At 53.6% G+C, this 20,771-nt stretch overlaps 1 protein-coding gene across 1 annotated transcript in view; it reads right to left on the bottom strand.

Annotated features, from left to right (window-relative positions):
• The window catches only part of LOC144253760 (putative RNA-binding protein 19), a 28,990-nt gene extending 21,409 nt beyond the window's left edge, over positions 1-7,581 (bottom strand). Inside the window, 4 exon segments of the mRNA XM_077796458.1 lie at positions 772-835; positions 1,854-2,180; positions 3,266-3,445; positions 7,459-7,581. Coding sequence (XP_077652584.1) covers positions 772-835; positions 1,854-2,180; positions 3,266-3,445; positions 7,459-7,581 — 694 coding nt within the window.
• Between the last annotated feature and the right edge of the window lie 13,190 nt (positions 7,582-20,771).

Raw genomic sequence — 20,771 nt, 5'->3', positions numbered from 1 at the left:
CAAGCGCGGTCCTGCTGCAGGGACGCTGCAAACCAAAATGGGAATGAGAAACCAGACCAGTGTCAGTGCACAGGAAAAAACATCTAAGAAGGCATGTCCCCAAAGTACCAGTGGTTGCCACTGGGTGGGACACAGGAATGCTGAGCAGGGTTGCCCACTGTGCCAAGGACAGTTGGCACCTCCAGCTCTAGTCCTTAGACCTGCAGTAATCTTACCTGCACCCTGGCACCCCACCTGGCTACACCCCAGCTCGCAGCTCAGTGTGGACGGTAACCCACGTGGTCATCCCAGTTGTAGGTGACTTTCACATTCTAGTCACCTAGCTGTGTCCTTTAGAATTTCCTGTAGTGAGCTTCTCTGACCGTCACAGGAGGGAAATGAAGACAGGGTCCTCTGTTGGCGCAGACCGAGAGCCATCTAGCTGCAGCGCGTGCTCTGAGTGGCCTGCAGCCTGTTTCTGGAAATAGTGTTGAGCCGGGCTGCAGCAATACCTACGCCCTCACCTGTGTCCGAGATGGCTGCCCCTACAGCAGCAGGGTGAGGGCTCCCAATAGAGACCACACTGACCACTTGGCCTTCCCCTGGCCCCAAGCGTTTTTTTTAGTTGTAGGCAGCCAGCTCCTTTCCTTCCCTGAAGTCATCTGTCAGCCTCTGGGCCTCATATTCCTTCTTACTCTGGACACTAAGATACTAATGGCCTCAGGCAACAGAAGCTCCCCTCCCACCCCTGTCTGTTCCCATAGGTGATCTTCCTGTCCTCAGAGCACCTACCTCTGTGACACTGGTTCACGGTGTGGGCCGTGGTGGGTTCCTTCTGGTTTGCTGGTTTCTCTGTCTGAACAAAGAGAAACGACCACAGTGGATTCCCTGGGGCAGTGGTGGCAGAGGACAGACTGGGACATGGCAGCTCTAGGAGAGGAGGCTACAGGGTAGCACGAGAGTGCCGCATCTATGCCCGCCACAGGCTCAGGGTCCAGGCACAGGTGGAGGTGGCGGCTGCGGGGTCTCCATTTGCCTCTGAGGGCTGCAGCCAGGGCTCAGGGCACCGTGACCGGGCGAGCAGAGCAGTGCCCCAGGCCATCAAAGGCCAGGGGAGATGGGAGGAGCCCCGGGGCAGAGACCTTGCTACCACAGATGTCTGCTTGCCTGGTGACACACAGGTGCTGCGAGGAGGTGCCTTCCAGATGAGGATCAGAGAGGCGTGTGGGGCTGCAGCACCCTCGGGACCCAGCAGTCACACAGGGTCAGAGCTGAGACTGAACCCCTCGCCCTCTGACCTCCCTGGACAGGGACAGGGTGGGCATTAGAAAGGAGGGCGGAGAAGAGCAAGGGCAAGAGGAGGAGGCAGACGGAGCCCCTTCCTCTTGTTGGAGCTTCCACTGAAGGGACTGGGAGGCACGCACGTCCAATGCCCTGTGTCTGGAGGACAGGACTCCAGGTGGGAGTCGCGTCCACCTTTACAATCTCAACTTCAAGCCTGGCAGACCTGCGCCTGGGGCCTGACCTGTCACTTCCCTTCTCTGGGCCTCAGTTTTCTTACCTATAAAATGAAGGCAGGAGAATGCCTGCTGAGTGACTGTGATGGCATCCAGTGACAGCAGGCATGTCCATCAATGAGGAGCCCACCCACACCTGCCCACCTTGTGACTGAACACCAAGTAACCCAGCCGTCACCACCTCACTCGTGCCCAGAGCCCCGGCAGGCCACCCCTCCCGTGTAGCAGGCAATGAGCCCAGAGGATCAGGGAGTACGTGACAGGTTGCTGGGCTCTCCTCCACGTCACACCCCCAGCCGTGGGGCCACAACCCCAGACAGGCACACAACCCCTGCTGTCCCTCCTGCAGGCACATACCTGGGCTCCGGGCTCCTTCGGCCTCCCCCTCCCAGGCAAGGTCCCTGGGCTCCCTTGCTCTGGCTGGTCAGGGGTGGCAGGGGACTCCTCTTCCTTGCTGCCTCTGTCACAGTTTACAGCTTCGTCCTCACCTTCCTCCTCCTTTGAGGAAGAGGACTCGGCTGCCACCACCTTGGACTTCAGGTACTCCATGTCCGACAGCCCCCGCTGGGCAGCCGCCTTAGCTTCCAGGCCTTGCTCTGCTGAGAGGGCAGGGGGCAGGGAGGAGGTCATGTTCCTGAGCAGCCAGAGACTCGGGCAGCACAGGGCTGGAAACTTGGGGGTAGCCTGTGGATCACACTCACCACAATCAGGGCCCTGGTGCCCAGCAGCCCAATAAACCCTCTGATGGACACAGCGAGAAGACGAAGCTCCCGTGCCACACACACAGCTCCATGGCTCCCTGCCGCCTGCCAGGCTCTCCTCTGGATGGCCCCTCCCAGTCATCAGTTACCTTCCCAATTGTGTCATGTACACTAAGGGGCTTCACGTGCCACAGAAAGCACTTACACAGCAGAACCATTTCTACAGTGAACCCTTTAGGGTACCCACCCATCATCTCACAGGGCCACCCACATAACCCTGGTGGCAGCCACGCTCGATCATCTACTTAGGCAGCAAACACCCCAAACATTAGGACCGCACCCCAGCCCAGATCCAGTGCTGGGCCCCTGGCTAACTCACCTGCTATCTGCTACCCTGCGGGAAGCACACAGGTGTGAACGGCTTACAGGGGACACCTGGTGATGCGCTACCTGTTGAGGGGTGCTACAGAGACAGCCGGGAGGGAGGAGTGTGCCTGCACGGCTGTCACGACTGTTCTTCTAGCCTCACATCCCCACCCATGAGTTCTGGACGCTGAGGATGGAGCCCCAGCCCCTCCACTCCAGGCCTGTGTGAACTCCTTGGGCCCTACCCTCCCTGCCCCAGTGCCCAGAGCCACTCTGCCCTGCAGCTGTGTGCTCCCCCGTCCTGCTCAGTTGTCCCAGGATTCCTGACCCACTGACAGCCTGAACTCAGCACCTGCGTCTGCCAGCGCTCCTGAGGACAGGGACCGGTGGCTCCTGAGCACCTGCTGTCAGGCAGTGGAGGACGCACACCTGTGGCTCAAGTGCCCTCCTGGCTGGCAGCACAGGTGCCACCGAGGCTCCAGAAGGCCTGTTCTTCCGTGTGACTCCCGCACTGAGCCAGATCCCAGGGCGGGCCCCCAGCAGTCTGACTGGCTCCGGGAGAGTCTTACACACAGAAGAGCGGGAACCGCTGAGGAAGGCCAAAGGCCTCAGGGCCTAAAAAGGACAGCCTTGGGACCCAAGTGTCCCTGACAGGTGGAGCGGCGGGTGACACTCTGGACAGGCAGGCAGGGGCCCACTCACTGTGATCCGGGACGTGTCGATAAAGCTCTTGTTGAAGTGGTTCAGCGCAGCCTGGGCCTCCTCCTCGGACTTGAAGCCAATGAAGCCAAACTTGCGGAACTTGCCGTCTTTGGTGAACTTGAGGCTGCAGTGGGTCAGCACAACGAAGGCGAAGAGCTGCCTGAACCCCTCCTCCTTCATCTGGAACAGAAGGTGGGAGGAGCTGGCGAGTCCTTCAGCAAAGGGACAAATGACTAGAAACCCAGGGCTCCACGACTCTAGGGGCGACCAGAGAGGAGGAGGTGGCAGTGTGCTGTGCCAGTCAGGCCAGGTCCCTGAAAAATGAACAAGGCTCGTTGTCAAAGAAAATGCCCGTTTATTGAGGAACAGCTCTGCATATTTATAGAGCCGGGGGTGGTTTGACAGTTATGACAGTTTAACGGTTGAAGGGTTTGACAGTTGGCATGGGGTGCTTTCTGATTGGAGGGTAAGGATCATGTGAGCCAGCAGGGCTAGTCTGATTGGTGGGAAAGGATCATGTGAGCCAGCAGGGCTAGTCTGATTGGTGGTAAGGATCATGTGAGCCAGCAGGGCTCACCACTGGACGGCTCTTCTGGGGGATGGGGAAATTTTTTTTGAGCCCTGATGACTCCCAACAGTCCAGGCTCTTACACTGGAGCCATGCCCTCAGGCAAGCCCTCCTCACTTCACTGGTGAAGAAATGAGACTCACGAGGGCCACAGGATGTCTTGGTGCTCTGTGTGGCTGCTACAAGGTGAGGACCAAGGACAGAATCATCATCATGCCGCTGCCCAGTAGCCATTTCAAAAGGCTGGGCAGAAGGAGCACCAGATGGAGTACGCACGCTCTGTTGTTTATAGCCTCCCCAAGGATGCCCGCACCCTAGCCCCCTAGACGCTGGTTACACATGAGACATGGCACTTGGGATTTTCCATGTGATTCGATTAGGAACTCTGAGATGGGGAGAGGACCCTGCATTACCCAGGTCCAAAGTAATCAGGAAGATCAGAGTCAGAGAAGGGGATGTAATGAAAAACAGAGGGAGAGAAACCGGAAGATGCTCCGCAGCACTCTGCAGACTGAAGTTGAAGGGTGTGGCCTGGAGCCACTCAGGGCAGGCAGCCTCCAGAAGCTGAAAAAGTGAAGGAACAGATTCTCCCCTGCAGCCTCCAGAAGGATGACAGCCCTGCTGACACCTTAAGATCTCTGACCTCCAAAACTGTGGGAATCAATACACACTGTCTCACCTCAGGAAGTGTGGCCACCTGTTATGGCAGCCATGGAAACTTGACAGAACTTGGTCCCACAATCCCCATGGCCCTAGGACCACCCTCACAGCTCAGGGACTTTTCCCAGCACAGAAGAGATTCCTGTAGCTGGTAGGGGGTCCAAGGGGCACCAGGGCAGTCACAAACAACCAAACAAGCTTGAAATAAGAGGAGCCCATAGGCGTTGGCTGCCTAGCAGGAAGAAATCTCCAGAGGAGCTGGATAATAACTCCGAGCTCATCCAAATCTCACAATCACCAAGTTAGGGACTTTTAGGCACATTTTAGAGAGGAGAAAATGGGATCCTCAGAGAATAAATGACCTGCCCAAGGTCTACAGAATTGAAGGCTCTGTCAGCTCAGATTACAAAAGTGAACTCACGCCCCCACTGTACGGGGACACCTCGCTGAAGTCTGACCCATCATTCTGCTGCTAAGCTGCTACAGCGACCGCGGAGCGCCCCTTCACTCTCAGGGAGCTCCTCTGCCACCTCCCACAGGAAGCCTCTCTGAGACCCTACAGCCTCCGGAAGGATGGCAGCCCCACTGACCCTGTGGGTCAGTAACCAAAGACCCCTGTGCTGCCACAGCACCAGCTCACACTTCAATCCCTGCATCTTGATCTGTTTCCCCTGCAAACTCCATGAAAGCAGGGACCAAGTCTTGTCCACTGTCAGCAACCCCAGAAGTACTCAGGACCCAATGTTTATCTGTTGGAAGATAATTAAGACAAGGGCATGCAATCATGCTAAGGGAGACAGGAGGTGCAGTGGTCAGAACGGCTCATTCCAGACAGACGCCTCAATTCTGTCACTATTGTATAAGTTATCACACATGAGTGACTTCAGGCCAATAACTTTACCTTGATGTGCCCTGGTTTCTTCACTTTTAAAATGGGTATAGAAGCCGACTTGCAGGGTTGTGTGAGGAGTAAATGAATTACTTCACCTAACACATCTGAACAGCACCTAGCACACAGTAAACTCTCCGAGGGCTCACTACTATTGTTAATGCTTGTTGTTAATTCTTTCATCCATCAGGCAAGATGAACGATGAAAACATCTCTAGCAATTAGAGAAAGGCAAATCAAAACTACTCTAAGACTTCATTCGCTCCAGTCAGAATGGCTGCTATTAAGAATAAAAACAACAATGAGTGTTGGTGAGGATGTGGGGGGAAAGGCACACTCATACATTGCTGGTGGAACTGCAAATTGGTGCAGCCAATATGGAAAGCAGTGTGGATATTCCTTGGAAAACTTGGAATGGAACCACTATTTGACCCAGCTATCCCACTCCTTGGTCTGTACCCAAAGGACTTAAAAACAGCATACTACAGGGACACAGCCACATCAATGTTTAGAGCAGCACAATTCACAATAGCTAAACTGTGGACCCAACCTAGATGCCTTTCAATAGATGAACTGATAAAGAAAATGTGTTACGTATACACAATGCAATATTACCCAGCAATAAAAGAGAATAAAATCGTGGCATTTACACGAATATGGATGGAGTTGGAGAATATCATGCTAAGTGAAGTTAGCCAATACCAAAAAAAAAAAAAAGGCTGAATGTTTTCTCTGATATTTGGCGGCTGATTCATAGTGGAGTAGGATCATGGGAGGATTAGATGAACTCTAGATAGGGCAAAGGGGTGGGGGGGAGAGAGGGGGTATGGGGTTAGAAATGATGGTGGAATGTGATGGACATCATTTTATAAAATACAGGTACGAAGACACCAATGGTGTGAATAGACTTTGTATACAACCAGAGATGTAAAAAGTTGTGCTCTATAGGTGTAATATGAATTGTAATGCATTCTGCTGTCACATGTAACAAATTAGAATAAAAAGATGAACAATGGGAGAGGAAGCCACACTGAGGTGCAAAATGAAACTAGGAGGGAAAAGAAGGGTGGCCATGCTGAAACTCTCATCCAACTAAGTGAAGCATCAGGAGACACTGTTTAGAGCTGATGGATGGCTGGGAGCCGGCACACACCTGTAATCCCAGCGGCATGGAAGGCTGAGGCAGGAGGATCCAGAGTTCAAAGCTAGCCTCAGCAATTCAGTGAGACGCTAAGCAACTCAGTGGGACCCTGTCTCTAAATGAAATACAAAATAGGGCTGGGGATGGGTTCAGTGGTCGAGTGCCCATGAGTTCAATCCCTGATACCAACAAAAAGCTGATAGATGGATCAGTAATACATATCTTAAAAGTATACCACTTCAGGTAAAGAGCAGGATAGTTAAAAACAAGAATATGTAGAAGAATCGATTATGTAAAGTCCTCATCTTTCATAGTAGAGGGAATCAGCAGATGGTCCCTGGGATCAACTATAGGGGTGAGCAAAGTACCTGGGTATGTAGAGAAGCCTCTGGGGAGTCCTTCTAAAAACAAACCACTTGAAGATGGATATTCTCAGAAAGACTTTGCTTCTCATTTTACATACCACGGTCCAGCTTTGATTTTTTTAAATTGTGTGGCACAAATGCCTCCCACATGACAAACAGAAAAAAAACAAAACTAAAAAAAAAAAAAAAAAAAAAAAAAAAAAAAAAACAATAAAAACGAAAAGGCTCCTAAGTGTCTAGGGAAAGAGACACCGGAGGATGGAGACAGGAGTTCAGAAGACACTCTCACACCGTCCAAAAGGCTGGCTTGGTATTTGGGGCATGCTTTCCTGGCCACACCAGTGGTGTGGGTGCTCTCTATCCAAGAAAAACGACAAGGAAACAGGAATGACGACCCACTTGGGTACACGGCAGCCAGAAACATCACCACAACCATCCACCAGCTTCTTCACTCACTAATCAGGCACGATTTCGCTAGGAGCCTACCATCAGCTGGGTTCTGTGCTAGGCGGGGATAAAGGGCTTAAAGGGTCCCATTTTCAGATTCCCAACACCAGGCTCTCTCCTCACCCCATTCAGGAGGTTCTTCATGATCAGTCGCGACAAGGCACCAGGTCCCTCTGTTCTGATTCCAGCACCTCTGGACAGCGACTGCCCATGACAACTTTCAAGCTGCCCCTCAGGCACCGCCATCTTCAACAAATCAGAACAAAGTCACGTGGCCCTGCTCTCGGCCCGCCCACTTGGAAGCGGGCGTGGCCAAAGCCTGACCTGCCTGAGGAGGTCACACCCCTAAGAGGCAGGCCTGAGTGCTTGCATTCTGCCCAGGTGCAGGTTCTGAAGCAGTTCCGGGAGAGCGCAATGCCATGATCCTGTCGGCAGGGGGCACTGGATTCCAACCTCTGCTAGGGGTTGCAGGGGATCTGCTCTACTTGGAGCGCTAAGCAGGGGATGTGGTTTTGTGTCCCTTTCTTATTGTACTTTACCATGGATTTCTAAGACAGCCCTGAGAATGAGGGCTAGACTAGGGATCCCTGCCTCCCTTTGGGAGGTGGAGAAAAAGCCTCACTAATCACTGCAGGGAAAATGGTAGAATGTGCATTTGGGGAACAGTCCCATTTTGCAGGCAGGACACGGGGGACCTGAGGAGTGAAGCTACCTCACAGAAAATCGGAGATTTGGTTGTGATTGTCGTTGACAGCTTTATCGAGGTACAATCCACTTCCTACAATTCACGCACTTAACATGTACAACTCAATGGTCTTTAGTATATTTGCCAAGTTTTGCAGCCACCACCATCACTGTCAATATTAAAATGTCTGTATCCCCTCTCCCCAGAGGAAACCTGCACCCTTAGTTGTCACTGGCCAATTCCTCCTCCCTCCAGGCCCTGGCAACCACGGATCCACTTTCTGTCTCCCCGGAGTTGCCCCCTCTGGACATTCCATGCAAATGGAATCAGGCAACACTGGACACAAAACCACATCCCCTGCTTAGTGCTCCAAGTAGAGCAGATCCTGTGCAACCCCCGCAGAGGTTTGTGACAGGCTTCCTTCATTTAGCATCATGCTTTCGAGGTTCATCCTGAGCAAGGTGAGTTGGTGCTTCCCTCTCATGCCTGCTGGGTAATATCTCATGGGCGGATAAAGAGCATTTCATCACCCAGTCCTCAGCTGATGGACATCTGGGCTGTTTCCACCTGTGGCTCTTGTGGATAACGCTGCCATGAGCTTTCAAGTGTTTGTGTGCAAGTGTGTCTTCGTTTCTCAGGGATGTATTCCTGGGAGTGGCATCGCCGAGCCACACAGCAGCTGCACCATGTGACCTCCCTATCAGTGGCATTTGAAGGTTCCCGTTTCCCCATCTCTTTTCACGCTTCTTACTAGGTCTCCACCCATTCTGGACACCATAGTGGGGGTAAAGCCACGTCTCCCTGTAGTTTGGGTTTGCAGGTCTCTGTTGACTCCTGTTCTTGAGCATCTATTTGTGAACTTTGGGCCATTTGTGTATCTTTCTAAAGCAACCCCTGTCCCCATTCTCCAAGACCATCTCATTCGCAGTGTCCTTGAACCCATCTCTTCCTCCCTGAGTCCCAGATGCACAGAGCTGATGCATCTGCTGTAGCATAAGCACACAGATATCGATACCAGGAACATATTAGCTGATTCCAGGATACAGATGGGACCATGTGGTCTTCCCACCTCAAGGTGCCAAGGGGCCCAAGCAGATCTGTCTTTGCAAAATGCTGCAGCAGGCACCAGGAGAAGGTGTCCCTTCCAAAGATACCTCCTCATCCTGGTCCCTGGCACCTGTGACTGTCACCTTGTTTGGAAGAAGAGTCTTTGCCCATGTGATGAAGGATCTCAAAATGAGAGGGTCCTGTGTCATCGGAATGGACGTTGATCTAGTGACAAGTGTCCCTATGAGAGACACAAGAAGTCAGTCGTGCAAAGACAGAAGCAGAGGTATGGGAGTCCCAGAAGGATATGGGAGTCCCCTGCCCCGTCCTGTTTTCCTCCTACTTCCTGTTTCCTGTTGCGGCCTCCCATAGGCTGAGCCAGAGACATGGTAGGAGCACCAGGCACACACAGGTAGCTCATGGGTGCAGAGCAGGGTGGAGGAGCAGGTCAGTGCTCGGGAGACTGACCACTAGAGAGCAGCACCCAGGATGGCCTTGAAGCCAAGAGCTAACTAGTGTGTGACAAGTGCTGTCACTCAGGTGGACAGAGGAGCACGGGGTGCAGTCCCTCCTGTTCCCCCTGTTCCTGTGAGCTAGGGCCCCCGTGCACTTAGGAACAGTCCTCTGTGGGTCGAGGTTGCGAGGTCAGATCCTCCTGCGTCCGAAGAGGACACATCTGCCCCTCCCCTCCCCTCCTCTCTGGGTGACCTTTGGTGTGGCCTGGGTGGAGGGTGCATCACCCCATCTCAGCCTCGTCTTGTGTTCTCAGAAGCCCCATCAGGATGGTGGCCACGTCACCATGGTGGCTAGCGCAGTCCTAATGAGCACATTTTAACTGACCATCCAGTCTCCAAATGGACTCACCACCAGGTGTTCTAGAGGTGGGACTCTGCCCTGTGAATTTGGGAGGGGACCAGGAAGCAGGTGTGTGGCTGGAGGGACACACCCTTCATACTAAGAAACCTTTTGTTATTTTAATTTTTTTTCACTCCAAGCCCCCAAAGACAGCACGCACAGCCATGTGGCAGCCACACCGTCTCTGTGTCTTTAAGTGAAAGGACTATGGGGCCCACTGGTTCCCTGGAGCTACTGTAACAAATTACCTATAACCGGGCAGCTTAAAGTAACAGAAATTGTTCTCTGGCAGTTCTGGAGGCCAGGAATCCCAAAATGAAGCTGTTGGCACACCCATGCTGTCTGAAGGCTCTGGGGGAGGGCCCTTCCTCACCTCTTCCAGCCTCTGGGACCCCAGGGCTCCTTGGCTTGTGACTGCATGGCTCCAGGCCCCGTGTCTGTCTTCTTATGGCCTCTCCTCTCTGATGTCTGAGTCCACCCTGTGTCCCTCCTCACCTCTGATGACACACATGCCACTGGGCAGAGGATGCTTTAAATCCAGGACGATCTCATCTCAAGACCCTCAGTTAGTCTGGATTCAGTGTCTCATGCCTGTCATCCCAGTGGCTTGGGAGGCTGAGGCAGGAGGATTTGTGAGATCAAAGTCAGCCTCAACCAAAGCGAGGCCCTGAGCAACTCAGTGAGACCCTGTCTCTAAATAAAATATAGAATAGGGCTGGGGATGGGGCTCAGTGGTCAAGTGCCCCTGAGTTCAATCCCTGGTATCAAAAAAAATAAAATAAAATAAACCCTCAATTACATCTGTAAAGCCGTTTTTCCAAATAAGGTGACATCATCAGTGTGGGGATTAGGGTTGGGGAAGGCCAGACCTCACCCAGCCTCTGACCTCCGTGGATGTCTGTTCAGTTAAAACTCACACGCATAACAACGCACCCTCCACAACCCATGCTAGACAACAAAACAGCCAGAGAGAGAGAGGATTTTACATGTTCCCAACACCAAGAAATGATAAATGTCTGAGGTAGTACCTAAGCCAGTTATCTGATGGTGACCTCCTCAAAAAGCACAATTATCATGAGTCAATTAAATTTTTGTTTAAATTTAAAAACATACCCTCCACCCTGGAAATGACTTGGGGGTCCTTGTTTCGAGGTCGTTCATTTACTCAACAGCTATTTCTATTTATTGATGTCTTTAATTAAATGACCATGGTGGGGGGTGGGGGGTTCTGTGCCAGTGGCCCTGTCAGGATGCCTTTTGGGGGTGGCTCCGAGGCATGAGCCTTGGATGAGAGGTCAGATGGGGGCTGCCCACCGGCCCTGGCTGGCTTCATAAGTTTTTTTATATCCTCATGAATGGCCTTTATTAAAACCTATGACTAAATATAGCCTTCCCCAAAGACATTCGCAAATCAGAAGGTGTTTGAAAGGTATTAAAAGAAAATGGAATGCTCTTTACGGATCTCCAGGTCCCCAGGCCTGCCCGGAAAATGTGGCCACCACATGTGGGGAGGAGAGGGCCATTCAGAGGCTCCGTGTTCCTGGCCCTTCATAAGCGCGCGCGTTATTGGACATTATTATTAGCCCTCTTGGTCTCCTGACTCTTGTTCCATCCCTGCAAGTACAATCCGGGGGTCCCTGGACCCCACCAGGGACTGTGCCTGGGGACTGCATCAACCAGGAAGGTCTGGCCAGCTCCTGCCACGGATGTGAGAAGTCAGGGCTGGTCCCCAAGGGAACTACGTCCCACCCAGGGAAAGGCCCATGGGGGAGAGATGCTCCCGGGCCTGGACTCTTGGCGTCCTGCACAGGTTGGTGGGTCTCAGGCCAAATGAACGGGATCAACATTCCCCAGGAACCTGGGACTGTCCCGAGACCCCTCCCTCGTCCTCAGCCTGTCTACTCCACTGGCCAGTTCGGTCACCCACCCCTTCTCCCCCTGTCCCCACTGTCCTAACCTGGTCCTGGCACCCTGTGGGTGACCCTGGGGTGCTGCAGGTTTAGTGGCTGAGAACTGCACTCGTCACAGTCTTCAGTTCTCCTAGGAAGGGGGTCCGAGTCAGGGGCTGGGCAGGCTGCCTCCCTCTGGGGGCCCCAGGACGGGTATGCTACCACCTTTCAGACCAAGTGGTCAAGGTCAATGTCAACCGTGACCAGGCACAGTGACCGCACGTGGCCCTGGTTTGACATCACATCAATGGCATCTGAGCCTCTGTGATGTCTTGCCCAAGATCATCATCAGGTCCACCCATGAGAACACCAAGGGCACCGTGAGGGACACTCCATAAAACCTACCAGCACTCCCCAGAGCTGTCAGGGTCACGAACAACGAGGGACAACTGCGAACCCATCCCAGCCAGGAGGAGCCCACGGAGACCCGGGGACTTGTAATGTTGGATCCTGGGACAGAGAAAGGACGCCGGGTAAAAGCCAAGGAAATCTGAATGACGCCAGACCTTAGTGACCAACGATGCGTCCACGCTGGTTGACTGAGACTAAGAACCAGAGCAGAGCTAAGGACACTGCATGGGGGTGGCGTGCCGGAACTGTCCACACCGTTCCCACGACTTTCCTTGTCAATCTAAAACCTACTCAAAAGCAGAGTTTGGCGACGTTTTTAGAAGATATTTTAAAAGCAGAAAAGGAGGGGCACAGGCGGTCTGTGGGCCTAGACGAGGACGGACCCCAGGAGCGCTCTGCGTGGCCCTGGGGGCGGGCTCTGCACCTCGCCTTAGCTTGTTTACTGACTGGTTGGCTGATGAGTCTTTGGCTGTGATGTCATCTTGTCCCCAAGGACAAACTGCATGACTTTAAGGGGTGTGGGCCGGGGCTCTCTTAGGTGAACAACTTCCCAGGTGGCCAGGGAACTCACACAGGAGACCAGGTGTGACCCGTCTTGGCCACACTCGTGTGATCAGGAGGCAGCTGAGCCTTGACCTCCCCATAGGCGCAGCCGGGGCTGAACCGTGGAGATGGGGGGCCCCTCCTGATCATGGCAGGAAACCATGAATGTCCACCAGGAACTGCAGAAACCACAGACCGTCCATCACACGGGATGGGGCTGGAGAAAGGCCCAACTCATTCTCTGTCTCTCACTTTGTGGTACCAGGGACTGAACCCAGGGGTGCTCCACCACTGAACCACATCCCTGGCCCTTTTCATTTATTTTTTTTTTAATTTTGAGAAACAGGGTCTTATCAGGATGCTTAAAGCCTTGCTAAATTGCTGAGGCTGGCTTTGAACCTGCAATCCTCCTGCCTCAGCCTCCCGAGCTGCAGGGATTGCGGGTGTGCACCGCGGCGTCCAGCTAAGCCAAACTCATTCCAAGAAGATAAGCTGGTTGTGTCTTGTCCTGGGCTCTGGAGGCTGCAAATCCCCGTGCGTCTGTGACCCTGGCTGCCTGTGGTGAGTCCGTTTCTTGACTGTAGCCTCGAGGTGCAGCCACTGACCGCTGCCCTCCACCTACTCCACAGATCCTGCCCACGGGCAGCAGCTTCCTCTCAAGTTATTTGAGCCCCAGGTCCTCAGACCACAGAGTGGCCGTTGGTGGAACACGTCCCCTAAGACCATCACCACCTTCACATGTGAGCGAATCTGCTCATTCATTCGGGTGACTGTGGAGAACCTGTCCTGTGCAGCCACGGCCAGCCACTGAGCACGAGGTGGCGATCGGACAGACAAGGCCCTGCCTCCGTGGGGTCCTATCTAGTGGATGAGACTGAAGTTAAGACACACCCTTAAGGTTGTCACTGAACACATTCCCTGTGGGGCAAGCGCTTTGCCATCGTGGGCACCATGTTAGGAGAGAAGGCGGCTGTGACGTCAAGGTCACATCTAAGGTCTGTTCCTAGATGTGCCCTCCTGCCCCCTGGCTTTTCTTTAAGAATAAATAGTGCCACCATCTACCCTCCTGTCCTCTCCCCTTGTGCTGGCCGAGGTGAACCCTGGAACACCGTGGTGACGTGAATTAGCTAATCCTGAGATCCTCAGAGATACAGAGCCCTGGAAAGGATGTGGGAAGACACAGGAAGTGGGGAGATCTGGGTTCAAATTCCAATGCTGACATTTCGTGCTGTGGGACCTTGGGTAAGTCAGTCACCTTCTCTGAACCTCTTGCCTCACTTATAAAGCAGGACCACTGACACCCACTTTCGGGGTGGTGGCGAGGATTAGAGATGATATATTCGTACTGTACAGTGTAATACCCATAACAGCAACCACAAAATCATATTTTGTTGGGTCACAAAAAACTCTCAAAACAACCCAGTGATATAGGGACAATTATTACAGATGAAGACACTCAGCAGAGAGATGAAATGACTTCCCTGAGCTCATGGAGCTGGGAGTAGGAGGCGAGGGTTTGGAGCCTGCATCCTAGCTACCATGGACCGGGCCAGCTCGATGCCTCTTTGCTTGCTTTAGGTTTTGTTTTCCACTGTCCCAATTCATGTTCCCTGTTGCTTAGTGACCAGGAGGCATCTGGGCTCAGACCACCTTTGCGCGTGCTAGAAAATTGCCCGCAGTTTTAGAAATTGGCCAGCAGGTGGCGAGAGAGGACCACGGATAAGCCAGGGCACAGAACAGGGAGGCTCCCTGAGGCTGAGCCTCCTTCCCAACCTGGCCAGGTGCACAGTGGTGAGGTTTATTCTGGATTTTGCCGCTGCAGGGAGACAGAACCCTGCTTTCTCTACAGAAGGACCCAGCTCAACGCAGCGCCAGGCTATAGAGTTGGTCAACATTTCTGCATCCACACATAGATTTGAACCTGTAAGTTGGAGGAGCCAAAGGCGGCTAAGTGCAGGGGGCTCCAGAGGCAGGTCAGGTGGGGAGGGGGACAGGGGAGGTGCTGGGCAGGGTCCCAGGCAGGGAAGCAGCCCCTGGGGCTCTTCAGGGACTTGGCTGGAGAGATGGCCCCCAGAGGTGCAGGCAGCCTAAGGGAAAGCCAAGGCCCTGCAACAGGGGAGCCCAGAAGTGGCCCCCATAGGCTGTCCACACCCTAAAAATTGTGGTGTCAAGAAGCCAAGGGTCCTGAGTTGGGATCGTCCTGGATCTCCCAGGTGGGCCCTGGGATTGGCCCACACAGAGGAGTGGGGGATGGGGTGGTGGGGCCACAGCCCCAGGGATGGCGGGAGCCCCCCGAAATGGGAAGACGCAAAGGATGGTCCCTCCTGAGGCCTTCCGAGGAAGTGTAGCCCTGTGACCTGTAAAACTGAGAGCGCCCAGGGCCCAGGGACGGTCCCAGGGAAGTGCAGTGGCCATCTCTAGTGCTGAGGTGGGGAGGGGAGGGCCTGGCTCCCGAGCACAGAGGGGGCATGTACAGGGCATTATCTGGCGCAGCTGGGACCTCAGGGATGCCACCAGCCTGAGGTGGGCCTGCAGGGGAGATATGCAACAAACATCCCAACCCAAGGGGCTTCCCGTCCTGTGACCCCATGTGGGGGTCTCCTTTTGGTTGTGCCCACCTGGACGCCAGAGGACGGAGCTACCCTTGCATCTACTGGGTGCCATGCTGGATGGAGAAGATGTCAGGAGGGAGGGAGGGGCACAGAAAGGGAAGGGGTGCTGCTCTCCCCCTCCGCAACTCTCTCTGGTGTCACTCCACCTCTCTGAGCCTTGGTTTGCTCACCCACAAAATGTCCTACCTACCTTGACTATTTGTGTAAGGGGGTTGAACTGGGTTCTCCCCAAAGAGACCTGGCAGTCCTGACTCACAGTGTCTGTGGATTTGTCCTGATTGAGAAATAGGGTCTTTGCAGATGTAGTCAAATTCAGATAGGTTGATATTGGATGAAGGAGGTTCTAGTCCAATATGGCTGCTGTTCTGATAAGAGACGCTCAGGGGGACACCTTGTGGCAGCAGAGGCATGGAGTGGAGCCATGCATTCATGCCCTTGGTGAGGAGGGTCAAGGACCACCAGCAACCTAGGAAATGGAGAAAGACACAGAACAGATCCTCCCCAGAGCCTTCAGAGGGAGTACAGCTCTGCTGACTCCTTGGTTTTGGACTTCAGGCCCCCAGAACCGTGGGAGAATACATTTCCATTGTTAAGTCCCCTAGATTGTGGTACTTTCTTTTTAGCAGCCCTAAAGAGAGAACACCCGGGGTTCTAGTTACAAAGGCTGTGTGAGGAATTATCCCCAAAGCCATGGCATCAGTCAGCTTTCTGATGCTGTGACAAGATACCTGAGGAAAGCCACTTAGAGGAGGAAAGGTGGATTTAGTCTCATGGGTTCAAAGGTTTCAGTTCCACATTCGGCCCTGGCTCCATTGCTTCCCGACTGCAGAGAAGCAGAGCATCATGGAGGAAGGGCGAGGGGGAGGAAGGCTGCTTACCCCTAGGCAGCCCAGAGCAGAGAGTGAAAGAAAGGGGCTATGAACAAGATATAGCCCCAAGGCCATGTCCCCAGGGACCCACCCACTCCTAGCCCTGGTGATCCAGTCACACCCACAGCCCCACCTCTGAACACTGTGGCATTGGTAACCACAGGAGCCTCAGGGGACAGTCTGGATCCCGATGGTGACCCTGCCTCAAGCATCCATTTGTATGCTCAGGGACGCACTTGGGCAGAGGTGGTCCCGGGGTCTCAAGAGCAGACGCCCTTGGTCAGGTGTCCTGATGTCCTGATGACTTCTCCACGTGGTTTCTTGGGGCTCCCCGGGCAGGAGCTGGCCTCTGGGGAGCAGGTGCCAGGAGCGCAGTGAGGGGGGGTGGGCGGCCTGGCCCCAGGAGCGCCAGCGTCCCGCCCCCTCGGGGTTCAGCAGATTCCCTTCCGGCTCAATGTTCCTATGTGCTGTTCTTGGGGGTGGGGGGCATTCATAAGCACCATTTTTTTTTTCTTGGTTAAGATTCGGATTTGAGTTTCTGGGAACTTGAGGCACGTTCAGAGGGGAGGGGACGCAGACACCCCCTCTCCCTCCCCCTCCATCCAGGCCCTGCTTGTGGGGGAGGGAGGCCAGCCTCTGTCCACAGCCTCCCTGGCTTCTCTCTGGCCACAGGAGCGTGCCACCAACATGCCAGCCATGCTGTGGAGGTACGCGTCCAACTGTCTGCCTGAGAGGGGACAGCAGGGACTGAACTGTGTCCCCACTGCATTCCTAGTGGCCCCCAGTGCGGCTGTATTAGGGACTTTATGGAGGTAATTCAGGTGAAATGAGGACATAAGTCCTGATCCAGTAGGACTGGTGTCCTCATAAGAGGGGGAGAGACACAGGGTGGTTCAGGATGGAGGATACTCTGTGCTGCTCCAGCCAATGTCTCCGCATTGCAGATGGGAAGGAGGAGGCAAGGAGGAGGAGCAGGAGCCCTTGCTGCCCATCAGACACCAACAGAGGCATCTTTAGGGTCCCAGCAAGGTATACCTGCTTACCATTGGCCAGGACTCAGCCACATGACCCTCTAGCTGCAAGGCATGCTGGGAAATGCAGTTCCCCAGGCAGATAGAGAAGGCTCCCCCCCCCCACCAGGACCTGAAGGAGGAGGCGTTGGTTATGGAGGAGGCTGCAGCAGGCTACTCCACGAAACAGGGACACGGTTGAGGAGGTCAGGAGGAAAAGGGGACTTTGCCCACCCACAGCCTTCGGGGCCATACCCAATGCTGTGTTGGAATTACTAGGTGGGAGAAAGCATCTGCGGTACCAGGTGGGAAACTGAGGCAAAGGTGGCACCATCTGTCCTTGGATGACCCTAATGTGGGGCTGTCGTGTCCCCCCCCTCCCACACCCCCTGTGATCTCACTGCATGACTTCCTCAACTCTACCGGGCAGGAAAGCTTACCCTTTTTCTTCTTTGTTATTTTTATGACTACCCTTTTCTGATAAGAAGCTGTTCAGAGAGGTAGGGGCAATACCTGTGGTCACACAGCAGCTGCTGCTGCTGCTCATTACACTCACAAGGGAGGTGGTATGTCTACAGAGGGCACCATGTACTGAGGTATGTTCTAAGCACTTTAAAGTATTGCCTCAGCTCATTTAGGGAGAGATTTATCATTTCCATTTTATGGATGAGGAGACCGAGACTCAGAGAGGGGAGTAACTCACAGGCGATCATGGGGCTAGCTCGTAGGGCTGCCGTCTGTAACACTTCAGTTACAGGGTTACTCTGCCTTTCCAGTAAGCACAGCCAAAGGTCTTGTCATTCAAAGATTTGTTAGGTTCCTGCCTTACCCCAGGCTCTTCAAGTGCATGATCCCATTTACTCCCGTGCAAGCTACTGACTTCAAGAACTATGATCATGTCTATTTTACAGATGAAGAAAGTGATGCCCAGAGAGGTTGAGTGACTTGCCCAAGGTCATGTAGCTGGAAAGTGGCAGAGCCGGGACTTGAACCAGGACCCTCTGACATTGGAGCTTGGGCTATTGCTTTCACTTTGGTCTCCAAGCATGGCATGCTGGAGTGGGGCCTGGGGTGAGGTGCCAAGCCCAGAGGGCATGAGAGTACCGGCCCAGCCCGCCTCCTTCCCAGGTCCTCTCTGCCCTGGGAATGGGCCTCACTCACACGTACACAGCTGCCAGGGATCAAAGTCCTCTCCAAGATGTATTTGCTGTGAGTTCTAAACAAACGGGTGTTACCATGTAGCTAAGAGAAACACTGGAGGACACCGTGTCCAAACGCCAGCAGTCCTTTAAAGTCCTGTGATTGATCAGCCCCTCCCTGATCTCATGCTCTCAGGGGCCATGGTGGAGGGAGGGAGGGAGGCCGAAGCTCGGGAGCGTGGAGGCAGGGCCTTGGGCCACTCAGGGGGCGCCTCCAGACGCCCCGCCACCTCTCCGCGTCCGTCTGTGCTGAGAGAATAGCCCTGCTGACCAGGAGCCATAACCCCCAACACACACACAAGTGACAAGCAAGTGCTGTCTGGAGTGGTCACACGGGGAGCTCACCGGCACTGCCCTTTAAGCCAAGCCACCCGTTTGAGGGCACAGAGATGGCAACCAGGGCAGCTGGGTCTGTTCAGCACTCAGCAAATGCGGATAGATCAGGGCAGTGGACAGTTACTGTGTGAGGAAGGCACGGGCAGGCAGAGGGGAGACTCAGCTGTCACGGCACAGAGACCAGATCTTTATGGGGAGGGTCCCTCTGATTGTGTTAAAGTTGGTTTGGGGGGGATTGCTCCGGCCTGCTGGCCGACAGATTGCTGACTGCCAGGATTGGTGTTTACATGAGGGTTTCAAGACAGACAGTGACAGAAGAGAAACCAGGATATCTATGAATTGGGCTTTCTTTTTTCTTTGCTCTTCTATTCCAAAGGCTTGGAATGGTTGGTGTAATGTTTGACTGGGGGAAATAGAAACATAAAGTGGGTTTTCTTCAGCATATTTCAATGTCCAAGCATCTATGGTGGGAAGAGATGGGATAATTACCTTGAAGCACTTGCCCAAGTATGCACAAGTATGCACCCCGGTATGCACAAGTGCTCAGTAAGGACTGTCACGATTCTCAGCCACCAGGTGTAGCTCTCAGCTGTGGGCCCCAGGAAGCCAGTGTGCACGCCCCATTCAGGGCTAAAGTCAGGGTTCGACCTTTGTCTGTACTTCTGGATGTAGTGGTGCACTCCTGTAATCCCAGTGGCCCAGGAGGCTGAGGCAGGAGCATCGCAAGTTTGAGGCCAGCCTCAGCAACTTAGTGAGACCCTGTCTCAAAATAAAATATAAAAAAGGCTGGGGGTGCAGCTCCGCGGTAGGGCACCCCTGGGTTCAACACCCCGTTGCTGGGGAGGGGGAGCTTGTAGGTGTCCATGAGATTGTGCTTGTCATTCTGTGCTGTCTAGTATGTCAACTCATGTCCCACATCTTCAAGACGTTCAATTTTTATTTGACAATTTTAAAGGAAGCTAAGCATGAAGGAGAGTGAATGTATTTTGAATTCTGTCCTCACCATTCTATCCCCCCCCTTTTTTTTTTTTTTGGTACCAGGGGTTGAGCTAAGGGGCACTCAACCACTGAGCCACGTCCCCAGCCCTATTTTGTATTTTATTTAGAGACAGGGTCTCCCTGAGTTGCTTAGGGCTTTGCCCTTGCTGAGGCTGGCTTTGAACTTGTGATCCTCCTGTCTCAGCTGGTAAATGTTTAACAATGCTTTTCCATGGGACAGATTATGTTGTGGGGAGAGGGAATTCCTGCTGTATTAGTTTTTTGTGTGTGTGTTTGTGTGTTTTTTTTTTTTTTTTTTGCTTCTGTGACCAAAAGAGCCTACAAGAACAACTTAGAGGAGGAAAAGTTTATTTGGGACTCATGGTGTTCAGAGGTCTCAGTCAATAGACGGTGGACTCCATTGCTCTGTGCCCAGGGAAGAGTTTGGTGGAGGAGAACAGCTCAGGACATGACAGTCGGGGGTCAGAGAGAGCTCTGCTCAACAAGGACACTATCCCCCCCACAGACAACCCCGGGGGATCTGCCTCCTCCAGCCACACCCGCCCTGCCTAGGGTACCCCAGCTAATTCATGCCCCTGGATTCACAGGCTGACTAGGTTAAGGCTCTTGGAACCCCATCATTTCACCTCTGAACCTTCTTGCCTTGTCAAACACACGAGCTTCTGGGGGGACACCTCACGTCTGAACCATGACACCTGCTGCATAGTGACCGCCAGTTTCCAGGGTACCAACGCTCCTGCTAGGGCCAGTTTCCTGCACGTGTGAGGCAGGTGCCCAACCACGAAGCTGCAATCTTATGCCTTAATGGATAATTTTTATAATCGTGGCCACATTCAACCACTGACTCTGGAAATTTCTGAGCAATGATCTGCAGGGAGAAGCTGGTGTGTGCGGGTTCCAGCACCCACAGTTCCTGGTTCTTCTTGTCTCCATTTCTATACTCGGCAAACTCAGGACAATCCCACTTTCCACAACTCTTGT

Source organism: Urocitellus parryii, chromosome 3 (assembly GCF_045843805.1).
Source record: "Urocitellus parryii isolate mUroPar1 chromosome 3, mUroPar1.hap1, whole genome shotgun sequence".
NCBI lineage: Eukaryota > Metazoa > Chordata > Mammalia > Rodentia > Sciuridae > Urocitellus > Urocitellus parryii.
This window is presented reverse-complemented; position numbering and strand designations above follow the sequence as displayed.